The sequence below is a fragment of the Populus alba genome, chromosome 16, assembly GCF_005239225.2.
Source record: "Populus alba chromosome 16, ASM523922v2, whole genome shotgun sequence".
Classification (NCBI taxonomy): domain Eukaryota; kingdom Viridiplantae; phylum Streptophyta; class Magnoliopsida; order Malpighiales; family Salicaceae; genus Populus; species Populus alba.
This window is the reverse complement of record NC_133299.1, coordinates 11,612,180-11,626,283: the sequence shown is the minus strand read 5'-3', so window position 1 is coordinate 11,626,283 and position 14,104 is coordinate 11,612,180. Positions and strand designations below refer to the sequence as shown.

At 32.4% G+C, this 14,104-nt stretch overlaps 1 protein-coding gene across 1 annotated transcript; it reads right to left on the bottom strand.

Moving 5' to 3' along the window:
- Positions 1-3,612: 3,612 nt before the first annotated feature.
- LOC118044971 (kinesin-like protein KIN-4C) lies at positions 3,613-12,432 on the bottom strand. Its single transcript, XM_035053440.2, has 28 exons — positions 12,196-12,432; positions 11,956-12,108; positions 11,659-11,805; positions 11,424-11,576; positions 11,087-11,340; positions 10,638-10,816; positions 10,361-10,485; positions 10,014-10,050; positions 9,828-9,919; positions 9,624-9,740; positions 9,436-9,549; positions 9,271-9,354; positions 8,978-9,185; positions 8,345-8,445; positions 7,898-7,996; positions 7,694-7,807; positions 7,512-7,628; positions 7,343-7,423; positions 6,968-7,039; positions 6,803-6,893; positions 6,691-6,722; positions 6,479-6,564; positions 6,166-6,237; positions 5,871-6,092; positions 5,615-5,759; positions 5,156-5,230; positions 4,506-5,048; positions 3,613-4,346 (listed from the first exon to the last, which is right to left on the bottom strand). The coding sequence occupies exons 2-28, from the start codon at positions 12,064-12,066 to the stop codon at positions 3,981-3,983; spliced, it is 3,837 nt and encodes a 1,278-aa protein (XP_034909331.1). The 5' UTR covers positions 12,067-12,108; positions 12,196-12,432; the 3' UTR covers positions 3,613-3,980.
- Positions 12,433-14,104: the final 1,672 nt, after the last annotated feature.

The window sequence follows — 14,104 nt, the reverse complement described above, 5'->3', positions numbered from 1 at the left end:
GGGTAAGACTAAATCTATATTTCATGTTAACAAGCCAATAGTTGTACTTGGATATAAGAAGATTTATTTAATGCTAACAATCTTGATTTTGTTGTTCCTAATGTGATTGTTTTTTTATTGGAGGAATTTAATTATATATTTCTTGAAGATATTCCAAGCAGTTTATTATCATTAAAAGAAATAAAATATCAAATAAATCTTGTACTCAGAGTTGCAATTTCTAACCAAATAGCCTATCAAAATAATCTTTAAAAGATAAAAAAAACTTTAAAGACAAGTGAAAGAATTGATGACTAAAAGATACATTCACAAGCTTGCATCCAAATGTTGTTTTTTTTATTTTTCATTTTACTCGGCCTAAAAAAATATAAAACTTGAAATATATGTGTTAATTATCTGTTATGAATAATATAATGATAAAGCATAAATATCCTACTCAAACCACGAAAGAAAAAGGCATTTATGCCCATAAATTGGATAACTTCAATTAGTGATATCAATCAACTTTTAAATGCCCGTAAATTGGATAGCTTCAATCAACTGTCAGCGTTTAGAACATGAAATAAACACCATATCAGTTCTATCAATTCATGGACTAAAAAGGTATTATCCACCAGAGGTATGTACTGACGGTCACCATGATATCATTGGGCTAGCAGGAATCCTCCCATGAGAATAAATCGATGCGCAAGTGCCATCTCAAACATCATCACTTCACATGCACATCAAAACACATTCTATAGAGCAACCTCATCATATACAGATCAGCATGTTCACAAAGACGCAAGAACACACAATTCAGTCATACCCATCATCAGTACCTGGTTTCCTGCATTGCTGCCTGTTCTCCAAGCTTCTGTAACTTCTGGATATCATCTTTTCCGACACTACCACCAAGGGAAATGGGCGATGAAATATTAGCTGCCGCTTTGTCCTTCAGTTCCTCAATCTCCCTCTGCCGATTCGTTAAATAAATAAAAATCAGCCCTTTCCATCCAAGAAACATACTGCTAAAATCACAACCAATCCTTACCAACTTCCTTTTTTTATTTGCTTTCCTACAATTTATCAGGAGCCAAACACACTTAAATTAAATAAATAAATTAGTTCAAAATCGACAATTAAAAAGTAAGTAGCACTATCTATTTGAAGCAGAAAGTTTGCTTTAAGCATGGCTATTAGACACGGACCGGCCCGAGACTTAATTGACCCAGTGACTTGACCGATCTAGGTAAGGTAAAAAACTAACAAGCGTAGAAAAACAATTAAATCCGGTTGACCTATTGGGTCGACCCATGACCTGAGCAACCACGCAAAACCCATTAAAAACCTTTTTTTTTTCAAATGTGTTTTTTCTCCTAACTAAATGCACCTCTTTTTTTATATTTTTTTCAAATGTGTTATTAAATCTTTTTAAAGTTCATTATATAAATATTAGAAAAATATTTTATTTTTTCAATATAGGATTTGAAGTCTTTTAGTATAATTTATATTCACAAGAAAAAAAATTATTTTTTTTAATATGGGATTTGAAGTCTTTTAATATATATATTTTATATTCACAATAAAAAAATTATATTTTTTTAATGTGAGATAAAAAAATCTTTTTGGTTTGAATACTTCAATGTGAGATAACATAGTATCTTTTTAATGTAGGATAATATAATATATTTCAATGTGGGATAAAAAAATATTTTCAAATAATGTTTTAAATTTTATTATTTACAATATGTATACCATATATTTACATAGATTGTTTTTTTAATTTTTTCATGTAAAATATTAAAATTTTAAATATATTTTTTATTTTTTTTGAGTTAATTTAAATTAATTCAATTAATCTATATAACTTAAAATTCAATTTTTTAACCAGATGAACTCTCAAATTAGATTTGATAACCATGGATCTCAAATTAGGTTTGATAACCATGGCGAAAAGAGCTTCATTTTCTTTCTCCAAATCGTGAACTCCTCGTAATCCAGGTTCTGTTTTGGTTGGTTATTGTCGTCTTTAGACGGTGGAGAGGAATTGGCGTGTTGCTTGATCGCTTCGATCCGCGATTTCCCTTCTTCGTTTTAAGTACCGATTATTGGATCGAATCGATGTAATCGGATCTCTTCGTCACTGACTCATTTTCAAGTGAAGCTGTGAAAGAATTTTTTTTCTTCTTTTTATTTGAATTTGGTTTGGTTTCCCTCTTCCGTTTTTTTAGAACAGCACTCTCACTCACTCTCATTAATCATACTATACCCGACTTTCAAAATATTATTTTTTTTTACCACGATTGGTTATTTTTACCGTTGCAAACCAATTATTTACTCTCGCTTCAAAAAGGATGGACTTTTCAGTTATTTGCATTATTACAAGGCTGGCCTGACGGTTTCAGGAATATTAACGAATGTGATGTAAATCATATTTTTTAAAATTTTAATTTTTTTATTTATTTAAAATTAAAAAAAATATATTTTTTTTATATTGTTTTAATGTTCTAATGTTAAAATTAATTTTTTAAAATTAAAAAAAATTATTTTAATATATTTCTAAATAAAAAACATTTTAAACCGTCACCACTGTTATAATCTTAAAAACACTCGAAGGATTTGAGTGAATTGAGGTTTTAATTAGGTTTCAAATAAATAAAATTTAAGCTTGTAATTAACTTGATAAGATCTAAAAAAATCTTGTTTAACTTAAGTGAAACATAATTTTTTTTAATAAATCAAAAAATTAATTTGTGAATACTTAACATCATATATTTTTTTATAGCCTCCATCTATATAAATTAGTTATGTATAGCCTACGTTCATATAAATTATTTTCATATATATATATATATATATAGATTGTTTCTTAATTTTTTTATATATAATATTAAAACCTCAAACATTATTATTTTTAATTTTTTTCAATTAACCCGATCAACTCATGTGACCCAAGACTTGAGCTTTTGACTAAATCAATTTTTAAATCAGATTTAATAACTATAATTATTTGAAATCATCGAAATATTTAAAAATCCCTTGAAACATGATCATTTAAAAATTCATTGATAAATAAAATTTATATATGTTTAGAGTTGTATGAAACATGAGAACTTTATGGATTGATGAAAATACATACATTGAATAAAAAGCATAAGAAACAAAATTAGGATTCTTGATATTATGTATTGAATTTCAAATGATTTAGATTAAGAGATCTTTTTAGTATTAAATTCGTTTAAAACAAACAAACAAATAAATTTAAAATATAATCAGAAAATTCCTTTATTTTTCAAAACATTAAAAAATAAAAAATCAACAATGAAGTGTCAAAAATATTAAAATGCTTTTCAGAAATTATAACAAATTGTTGTTTATTTTGCTTTTTTTCAACAAAAAAAAGCATCGAAACAAAAAAAATTTATATTTTTATTTTTAAAAAATTGAAAACAAAAACAGCTGCCATAATTTTTAAAATTTGCCAAAGTTTTGTCCATTTACTTGAATTTCATGGTTTAAAATTCAATGAGCATCATCATTTATTTTAAAAGAAAATATGTATGATTGTAGTACAATATTTCTTAAAATGTTTTCTATATAAAAATTATATATTTTTTTTATTTTTAAAAATAAAAAATTACGGTTGTCGTGTCTAGATCTCTATTAAAAAATTATTTTCATGCTTACTATTCAATGGGCCACGGAATCCATCCGTATCAATATCAACAAAAAGTTCCTACAAACAATTAGGAATCTAGCACCACATTGGAGAGACAGATATGACTGACGAAGTCCTAATCTAACTGTATTGTTTGATTTCTAGAAAGAAATCAACTACACAATCTTCCTGCACAACCGAGCAAACAGTCGAGTACCACCTGATCATACTCAGAGCTACATCTCCAACTCCATTTTCCCAAACAAATCCAGCCAAAAAAGAAAATAAGCTTAATGATTAGTGTGGCTCTTTGATGGAGGTAACGGTATACAAGCTGAAGTTAGCGGCCATAGTTCTCTTTCTCATCAGATTTTCTTTTCGGGCGGGCGGGGCTGCTTCTTGTAGGAAGCACAACAGCCTCCTTATTTACTGATTCTTCTGCTTGATCAGCATTCCTCTCTCTCAAAAGGATGCCACCATTTGGTGCAGCTGATCGCATAGCCCTCGGCAGCTTCAAAGGAATTTCTGCCTCAATTACACTACTATCTGCTTCACTTACACCATTTGGTGCAGCTGATCCCACAGCCTTTTGGGGGGCTGCTTCAGTGTTTTCTGATTTTGTGCTGGGTGGGGGAACAGGAACAAGCTGAATTACTGATTTCCGCCATTTCTTTCTCTGGTTTGCCTTTGGTGCATTGGATTTGGCCTGAAGGTTATATGAATTAGAGAAAAGAGAAAAAAGACAAGCTGAGTTAATCAAGATTGAGACTTGATCATGAACTTGACCTAAAAAGAAAAGGCAATTTGCATCAAATGTATTTGCAGAACTAAGAATCACTACTTGATTACTCCAAAACGAACATACCACTGTATTGCCTATGTCTGATAGGGGCTTCCTTCTAACCACACCATCGTCATTTGTTTCCACAGGTTTCTCAACTAGGGCACTTTGTAGCAGCATTGCACCCTGAGAAACAAGGACCTGATTCTTCTCTGTTTCATTAGATCCAACTGTCGAATCATTTATCTCGATAGCTCCTCTATTAGAACATTTATTTGGCATACAGCCACATGATATCCCACAAAAACCCCCAGATGCTCGGCATTGGCACTTGGATGTCTTGCATAAAGAGTATTTACTACAAGCACAACATGCTTGAACAGTAGTGGCTGCCTCACCAGAACAATCTGATTTGCAGTTTTCTTGATCATGGATATCTCCTGTACTTGAACGGCCTTTGGTTTTGGAATTTCTTTTCTTTCCTCGCCATTTCCCTGACATTACCCATTCATCATCTGTCGCCTCTTTCTCTGATTGTACCCATTCATCATCTGTCATATTATTATCTGAATGTTCTGATTCAGATGTATCCATATCATCCAATATGATGGGGGTGCTCTGTTGCGCCTGAATAAACAAAAACGAACAAATAAAAAGGTTTATGAGGTTAGGGAATAGCTAACGATTCATTTGTAAGACAATCCAGTAATGCAAGCTTATATCTGTAAATATACCTGTCTATGCATGTCACGCTTATATTCTTCAGAACCGGCCTCACTTTTGATGGGGTATTTTTTCAAGGCTGAACTCTGTTAATTAAAATCATTCAATATTCAACAAATTGAGAATGTCAGTTCAACAAATAGAACTAGGAAGTTGGAAGACAAAATTTTGAAGTTGGAAACATTTAGCAAATTTCTAAAATCCAAAGTGCTAGATTCAAACAAGATACAATGGATAACGTAAACCACAACAATATTTGTTGACCTCTAATTGTCTTCAAACAAGATACAATGGATAACGTAAACTACAACAATATTTGATGATCTGCAAATGTCTTCAACTTACACTACATATGAATGCATACTAAAGACAGTAAGCAAAGCTGATATTGAGAAATTTAATCCACTTTTCTATTTGAATCTGTCTGTGTGCACCTCTAAACCAGGTTAAAAGAAAAAGTAATAACTAACCTCTGACTTCACTTGATGAATAAGTTCTGTCTTCTGGATCTCAAGATGCCTCGCTAGACTATTAAGTTTCACCACTTTTTCCTTCAGATCTCTTATTTCCGTATCCTTTTCTCTACAAGCAACTTCTTTATCTCGCAACAAGCACCTAGAAAAGTAGGAAAATTTCAGATAAATCTATTGCAGACAACATGGAACACCAAGGTGAAAAGAAACTAGCCAGTCCAAATAATGGACTTCTCTGGTAAAAAAAATTTACCTGGTGGAGGATGCTATATTGAACAGATAATTCATCACATTTTTTGCATCAGCAAGTGACCGAACATGATTCCAACGTCCCCTTCCACTAAAGCCCCGTTCACGCTCTTCTGCTTCAGACAATTGTGATGCCATGGAAACCAAGGTGCTAGAAGAAGCAGCAAGCATGTTTTCAAGAGCAAAAATCCTAGAATTTCTAGCTCCGGGAGACATTCTTAGCTGCCTGAAAATGATTATATTAACACAAGGTCATAAGGGGCCATTAAGGAAAGTCAAGAAGGGAAAAAAGGAATCACCTTGAATTAGTTTGTTTTAGTATGTCTCCTTCTTCCTTTAACTTTGCCATTTCATTGGCCATTCTAGCTCTCCTGAAATAACAAGAAGATTACTTGAATTAGTTATTTTCGAAACGGCATTAAAAGACAGCCTCAAAGATGCCTTTCATTTGGATAATGCATAGAAAAATAATCAAGGTAACAAATCAAATACATCCTCTCACTACATGCTGATGAAGATACAGATATTTTTCACAGAAAATAAATAAACAGAACAGCATTTGAAGATTTTTACAAAATATGCATGAAGTCAAGATGCAAAATCACTACTCACACTTGCATTTGATGCTCGTACTCAGAACGTACTTCATGTACCCGGAATGTGACTTCAAGTTCATGCTCAATTGCCTGCATTAGGGCCTTCGCATTGAATATAGATTATGTTAGAACCAAATCTTAGAAAAACAACTAAGCAACTAACCAAAGCGTATTTATTTATGTACATTCAAAATGCATAATTCTTTGTCTCAAGACTAACAGTAGTACCTGAACTCCAGGGCCATTGCCATTTCCAACACCTGTATAGGATAGAAAATTTTCAACAAAATATTATATATAGAAAACAAAAAAGAAGGCAGGAAGTAGTAAATCTACCAACCGAAAGTTTCACGTGACATCTTTCTTGATTCTAAAAGCTCTTTTAGCCTTTTTGTAGCCATGGCAGCTTCTTCTGTCTTTCTTTGTAGGACCTGTTTTGAAATACCAAAACTGAGTATAACACTTGTGTAAATTAGATATTGCTTTCTGAGTGCACAGCAATTACCATTTTCTGCCTCTGATTCAAAGCTAACAACTTGTGCATCTCGTACTCATTTCTCCTACCCTCTTTCTTAAGCTGGAAATGAATAAAAAATGCATTCCAAAGAGAATCAGTTTTCACAACATCACTAATCTACGTAGGCATGCAAGCAATCATCAAGGATCTATATAAATACAATTTCCTTTAACAATAACATTTCCTAGGAAAACAAAATAAAAGGATGTCTAATCGTTATAAAGGAAAATCTTTTTGTATAGTTGCCTTTTTACACTTTTGATAAATACAATTCCCTTTTATAAGAAAATGATTTTATCTAAAGCTTTTTTAAGATCATACATTAAATATTTATAGGACAGACAATATCTTTCTTTATTGTACCTGAAGAACTTCCTTTTCCCTTGATGCCTTCCATAACCTGAATTGCTCAGACTCTTGTTTGATCTTATGTTGAAGTTGAACCTGGAAACAAATAGGTGCATGGATATTGTAACTAAAGAGCTGACTTAACATAAACTAAAAACAAACCTTCTGTCTATCACAGTAGCACCTTTTGAGTCTTAATTCTCTGAATCTCCTCATTTAGTCGTCTTGCAGCCTCATCACTCTTTTGTTTTTGTCTCAATAATTGAGCTTGAGCATCTTGTTTCTTCTTCAACTCTGCAACCTGCAAAGCAGAATATGAAACCAAGAATAATTGCAATTGACAGGTATAGGTCTGTGCAAACTCACCTGTGCCTCAAGGACTGTCAACTTTTGAAGATAGTCTTCCTTTAATTTTTTAGCACCATCATCAGAAGTAGATGATATATTGGCAAGATTGTATCTCAATTCCTCGATCTCTTTCTGTGCATTGACAACAAAGATGGAGATAGTTATATACAAGCATGGCCCTGAAACACTCAAAACATAGCATGTGAACATACAAGCACTGACCTGCAAAAGCCTCTTTTCTTGTTCTAAGTCCTGAACTTTTTTATCATAATGTTGCTTAAGAACTGAAGTATCCACACTTGTAAAACGCTTCATTTCAGCCTTTAAAAATTTAAAGAAAAAAAAATGAAGGACAATGGTCAAAATGCCAACAAATTTTATAATAAAAATAAGAAACTGCTGCTCCTAGACAGTCAAAACATCGCATGCACTACTGTTCCTGCATTTATTTTAAGCCAGAACTAGCATGGGTTTAACATTTCTATGACGTTGATCATTAACGATACTTTTGTGGTCCAAAATCTTCTTCCATCTCATGAATTGACAGCTCCTTTATTGAGCAGAAAACAGCAGTAGCCAAAAAAATATTTAGCTGTACATCTAATGACAACACAAGAATGAAAAGGAACGTTTATACTAAAAATTAGGAGTTGAGCTGGTTGGTTTTACCTCCTTTTGTTCTAGTTTTCTGTCCAATTCTTTCAGCTCCCTGTCCAATTTTTCTTGCAGAGAAGAATGCTCTAGCTCTTTTTCCTCGTCTTCAACTTCATCTGCATTTGAATCAAAAGAAAATATTTTCAACAATTAGATATATAGCTACATCTCATATGTGAAATGAAATGCAAAGTTGACTGCCAAAACCAGAAACGACAAATAAAAGGATGTTGAGCATCAACAGTTATCAAAGGCACAAATTCACTGATCAATGATGTTGTGTGACCTACCCATAAAGCTGCCAGACCAAAAAGGGCATGGTTTTGGCGCAAATGAGACCAGCATTGTCAACATTTAAAATCACATATTCATCAACCAAACAACAATTTTACCTAGTTATTTGAAGGGAGTGTCTTTGTTTCATGAAGCAGGAAAATGGAGAAAAGGCCTTTTTCAAGAATATAGAATAAGAAAACTAACAAATGCACTACAAAATGAGTTAAAGTTTCTTATATGTTACCTAGTTATTTGAAGGGAGTGTCTTCGTTTCATGAAGCAGGAAAATGGAGAAAAGGCCTTTTTCAAGAATATAGAATAAGAAAACTAACAAATGCACTACAAAATGAGTTAAAGTTTCTTATATGTTACCTGAAATGTCAGTTGATTTTGTGTCAGAATTGGATGAAAGCTCATTTAGAGATTGGAGTAAAGCATCTTTTGAGCGGAACCTCTCATCATCCGAGTCGAGATAATCAACAAATTGATTACGCTTTGAGGTGGACAAGTTTTTCAAATGCAACAACTCTCCTTCTAACTCTTGAATTTTTGACACATACATTTTGACCAATTCATAATCCTGAAAGTGCTTTTAAAACTGTGTCAAAAAAAGATTTTTATATGTCAAAAGTGACAATAATCTTCAACAATCAATTCACCCAAACCTGATTTATACTGGAGTCAATCTCATCCCAGGATTTACCATTTCGAGCTGATTCAATTTGCATTATCAATTTGTCCTTTTCAATCTGAATTATTGACTCAATTGTAATCAAAGAAAAAAAATCACAAAGAGCATAATAATTACAAAAACACGAAAACTTAATAACCTGAGCATCAACAGCACGTTGATTCAAGTGTTCACAGGTAAGTCGTCTCTCTTGAAGTTCCCGTTGTAATTCAGCATTACTCACTTCAAGCAATGACACTTTGTGTTTGAGAATCTAAGAAAACACATATCATTAAATAACGGAATTTAAAAGATGGGAGCAGATGGTGGTATTTATCAAAACCGTACCTGAAGCTCATCGAATGGAATGGTTGCATCACCACGATAAAATAATAGTTCAGCCTGTAATTGCTCAATTTGGCCTCTCATTTGCTGCATTTGAGCAGCCATTGGATCACGATTGACCTAAGAACAAGGTAGAAAAATGCTGAGCATGAAAAGATAGCCATGACAAAACAAAGCACAACAAACAAGTGAAGAAGGAAAACTTACCACTGCTTTGTTCTGAATATTACGAGCACGATTTGCATACTTCAATGTATTCAAGGTCTCCTCCGCATTTGTGTCAGCAGGGCTAACACATGCTATAATAAATATGACAAACTGTTGAAGGCAGAAATCTAAAATGCAAAAATAAACTCTAAGCATTGTGATACATAAAGGTGATAAATGACATACCAATCATCACTGTTTTGCTGTTTCCTCCCAAAGAATCCTAGAAATTCAAATTCCAATGACAGTAATAAGAAAGCTTCTATCAAGAGTAGATGTCATACTTTAAACTGAAAGTAATCACAATGTAGAGCATCCATTCACCACAATCAATGAAATATCCCTCTTGAAAAATTGAAAGTCATCCATCATATACCACTTTTGTTTATGTTTATGTTTATGTGCTTTTTCGGAAATAAATGATTCATCCACATGATTCAGAAATCATTTGGATCATGAAATAGTTACAAGTTTTTGTGTAAGGATTAGAGGTTTAATTAAAACTAACAAGATGGCAAAGGAAAGGAAGGCACCTGTAACAAGCGTGTTAACTTGCTATCACGATAAGGAACATGGCCCCCTTCTTTCTTTTTTTTCTCATCCCCCAGTGCACTTATCACATTTCCAAGGGCCAGCAAACCCTTATTAATGTGGATGCCTAAAACATGGAAAACTCGTAAAATTGTAACAAGATAAACAAAATAAAATAAACATTGCAAGCTACAATAGCACAAATCATGCCCATTGAATCATATCAAGAATTATTAAATTTAAAGGCTCTCTCATTATAACAAAAAACATTGGAACTACCTTCTTTGAAACGCATGCCATCTGCACCTGTTCTTTTCGCACGTTCTGATCCAGCAAGGTCAACCAAATGAAGTTTTGCACATAATATGTCATCACCGATATCATCATTATTTACTCCAATTGGACAGGAAGAAATTTTCTTTTGCTCCATGGTAATTGTAAATATAGCATGCGAGCGACTGGGAAATAATGAAACACATGTTTTACATTATGAATTTTAGATGAGAAAATTCATAAAGAGAAGGGAAAATTAGCTAACAATTGCATTAAAAATGTTCAGTTGTTTAGTTGGAATGGACAAAATGAAATATTCAAGTGACAAAAGAAAGAGAGAGTCAGCAAATGCTTATTCATCAACCAATTTCAAACCATGAGTTCTTTGAAACCAACATCATGTCAGAACAAACACAAAAACTAAGTTAGAGTAAGTGACATGGTGAAATCCACACCTAGATTGACTGTTCATGTTAGTGCTGCCAGTTGCACGAGATAAAGACCCTCGAGACAAATAAGATGCCATCTCCTCTTTATTTCTAACTTCTGCTTCAGTAACACCAGCAAGTGTGATCCCTCCATTTGCTGTTTCTCTGATCTGAATTGGAACTCTAGAAGGAACTGCAGGCTTTGCCGCATTCACCCATTCACCTTTAGAGAAAGCTGCCGAATTGGGGTCGAGCAAATCGAACACCTCTTCCTTAAATATCTGTTTATTTAGCATCAGAAAATAAGCACATGGTTCTACAACAAGTATTCAAAGAATTATCGCATTGAAGTATATAATTTTACCTCGATGAATGAAACCCGTATCAAAAACTCTGACGATTCATTAGCAGCCTCCACTCTCTTAAATATACTATCCATTACTTTTGGTATAATTCCAATATTACTTCCTTCTCCAGAGTAATTGGTCCCCATTGTATATGTTTTCCCCGAACCAGTCTAATTTTTAACAAACATGTTAAGAATCATACACATAATATACAGACTGTAACAAACAAGAAGAAATAAATCGAAGTTAAACCTGGCCATAGGCAAGGACGGTGGCATTGTAGCCATTTAAAAGTGCCTCAACCAGTGGAGCAACGCAATCATTGAAAATCTCTAAAGAAGGTGACGCGGTACTCCCGTATACATAATCATAAGTGAACGAATGCGAGCCGATTTGAACCTGATTCATCATCATCATCATCCGAACAATGAATTTGACAAAATAATTTAATAACCTTTTTCTTGTTAATTTATATTTATATTTATATTTATAAATGAAATCTAAATGTAAAGAAATTAAAACTGAAAGAGAGAAAGGCTGATTCAATACCTGCGGCTCTCCAGGAACAACGGTGATGATGTCTGTACAACCAATGAGAAGCTCTGGTGTGATCAACGGCCGAATATTAACGGCAACTCTCACGCACTCCGAACTCTCCATCCCTTGTTTTTTTTTTTTCAAAATCGATCCAGGTAGAAAAACCTAAAATAGATCCAAATTTGAAAACCTAAGTCAGATTAAAATACAAAAATAAGAGGAAGTGAGAGACAGATTTAAATCAACGCTAACGTTTCCGGTAACGCATTAATTGATGAAACAGGGATCTGAGATCTGTGAGCTGCCTGAGGGAGATGAATTTTTAAAATTTGATTTTTCTGAGAAAGGAGACAGTGATTTTGAATTTTTTTGGGGTTGTTGAGGCTTTAGATAATTAGAGAGTAAGACATGGGAGGAAGGACGGGAGAAGAGGGGAAGGTGGGTTTTTTGAAATAGTGTTGGGGAACGGAATTGAATAAAATTATTGAAGTGGAATAAAGGGAAAGGCGCTTCAAGTCCGAATTCAAATGTTTGGTGGGGTCAGTCACGTGAGGGAGATGTGGTGAGTGACAACGGCACAATGCGGTCTTTCGACTTGGATTTCAAAGCATCTGATCCGGACAGCCTGATCCCTCCCTAATTGGGTGCTAAAAATAAATTGGATTAGTTTGGGGGGTATCCGTGGGTTATTTCTGCTTTGTGATTTTCACTCTTTTTTTTCTCTTAGGATCACTTGTATATATAGCCCCAGTATAAATCGAAGCTAATATTTTTCTATATATATAAAAAAAAGCATCTTTGTTTCAAAAAAATATTAACCCATGATTCAAACTATAAGATCATGATAACCACATAAAACCTAAATCAAATCAAATTAAAGAGTCTATTTCTTATCAACCAAATATTAAAGGTCAAAAATATATAAAAATAATAATTAAAAAGACCCAAAAAAACCTATATTTAAGTAAACAAAAATATTATGAAGTAAGAATTAAATGCTTATATTTAAGCACTTAGGTTTAATTTAAATCAAAACCAAAATTTCTTTTTTAAAAATGCTAAAGTTAAAAAAGAACAATAAATAAAAAGACTCGACATAATTCAGGTCATTTTCAAAATTAGTAAAAAATCCTATAAAAAGCAAATAAAAAAAATTAATGAACCCTAACCTCCAACTAAATCAAATATAGAATGATGAAATTGTAAAAACTTGATCTTAAAAAAAGAACAAATAATAAATGAAACCAGACAAATCTCCTAAATCAGGGTTAATCTCCCAAAATATTATAAAGTAAGAATTAAATGCTTATATTTAGAAGGTGTTTGGGTCTGCTGCTGCGGCTGCGGTTGGCATCAAAAGTTATTGTAAAGTGTTTGCTAAATACTAACCACATTTTTTTTAACGTGGGCCCCCTTCAAAACTGAGGTTAGATCTCAGTTTTTGAAAAGCAAAAAACAATTGCTTTTTGTTGCTGTGTTCTCCTCTCTCTCACACCGACACTGTATAATTTTAATTAACATTGCAAAACTTTCCCGTTGGAGAGCCCATCTTCCCCTCTGTTCCCAATTTTTTCTAATTTCTTGGTTTTCATTGGTTGGTGAGAATTCAGATAAGTTTTTTTTTTTTTGTAATAACAGCAACAAAACATATATTGCTTATGCTATTATAATTTATTTGTATAAAGCTTTTTTATTGAGTGGTTATATTTAGAGGTAATTTTTGTTAGAGATAATATATAAATTTTTTTTTTGTTTTTTTAAAAATTAGTTTAAAAATTATAATAACGTACCATTTATGAAATTTGATCGCAATTTCAATTATGTTATTGTCGGGTCCGACCCAGTTAAAAAAAATTCAGTTTTTATTTTTATTTTAATTATGTTCTATTTAAAAAATTAAAAGGAGATCGTTTGATGACGTAACAAAAGATTCCGTTTTTGTTGTTGCGCGCTTAAGAACCATGAGAAATATAGTCCTTGTTTGATAGATTTCGCATGTGATGACATTGCACATAATGTAATGGAATAATAAAAAATATTTGATATCTATATTATTTATTTCATGATGTAATAACAATAGTTAAATTTACAATATTTAAATTAAAAATCATTAATATAAATATATATATATATATATATTTAATTATTTTATAATCTCAAT

Excerpts from the sequence above, each read along its gene's own strand:
- LOC118044971 (XM_035053440.2), bottom strand. The coding sequence starts at position 12,066 with ATGGAGAGTTCGGAGTGCGTGAGAGTTGCCGTTAATATTCGGCCGTTG. Across the intron at positions 10,817-11,086 it reads AACATGAACAGTCAATCTAG|TCGCTCGCATGCTATATTTA; the intron begins GTGTGGATTTCA and ends ATTATTTCCCAG. Across the intron at positions 10,486-10,637 it reads TGGCATGCGTTTCAAAGAAG|GCATCCACATTAATAAGGGT; the intron begins GTAGTTCCAATG and ends TCCATGTTTTAG.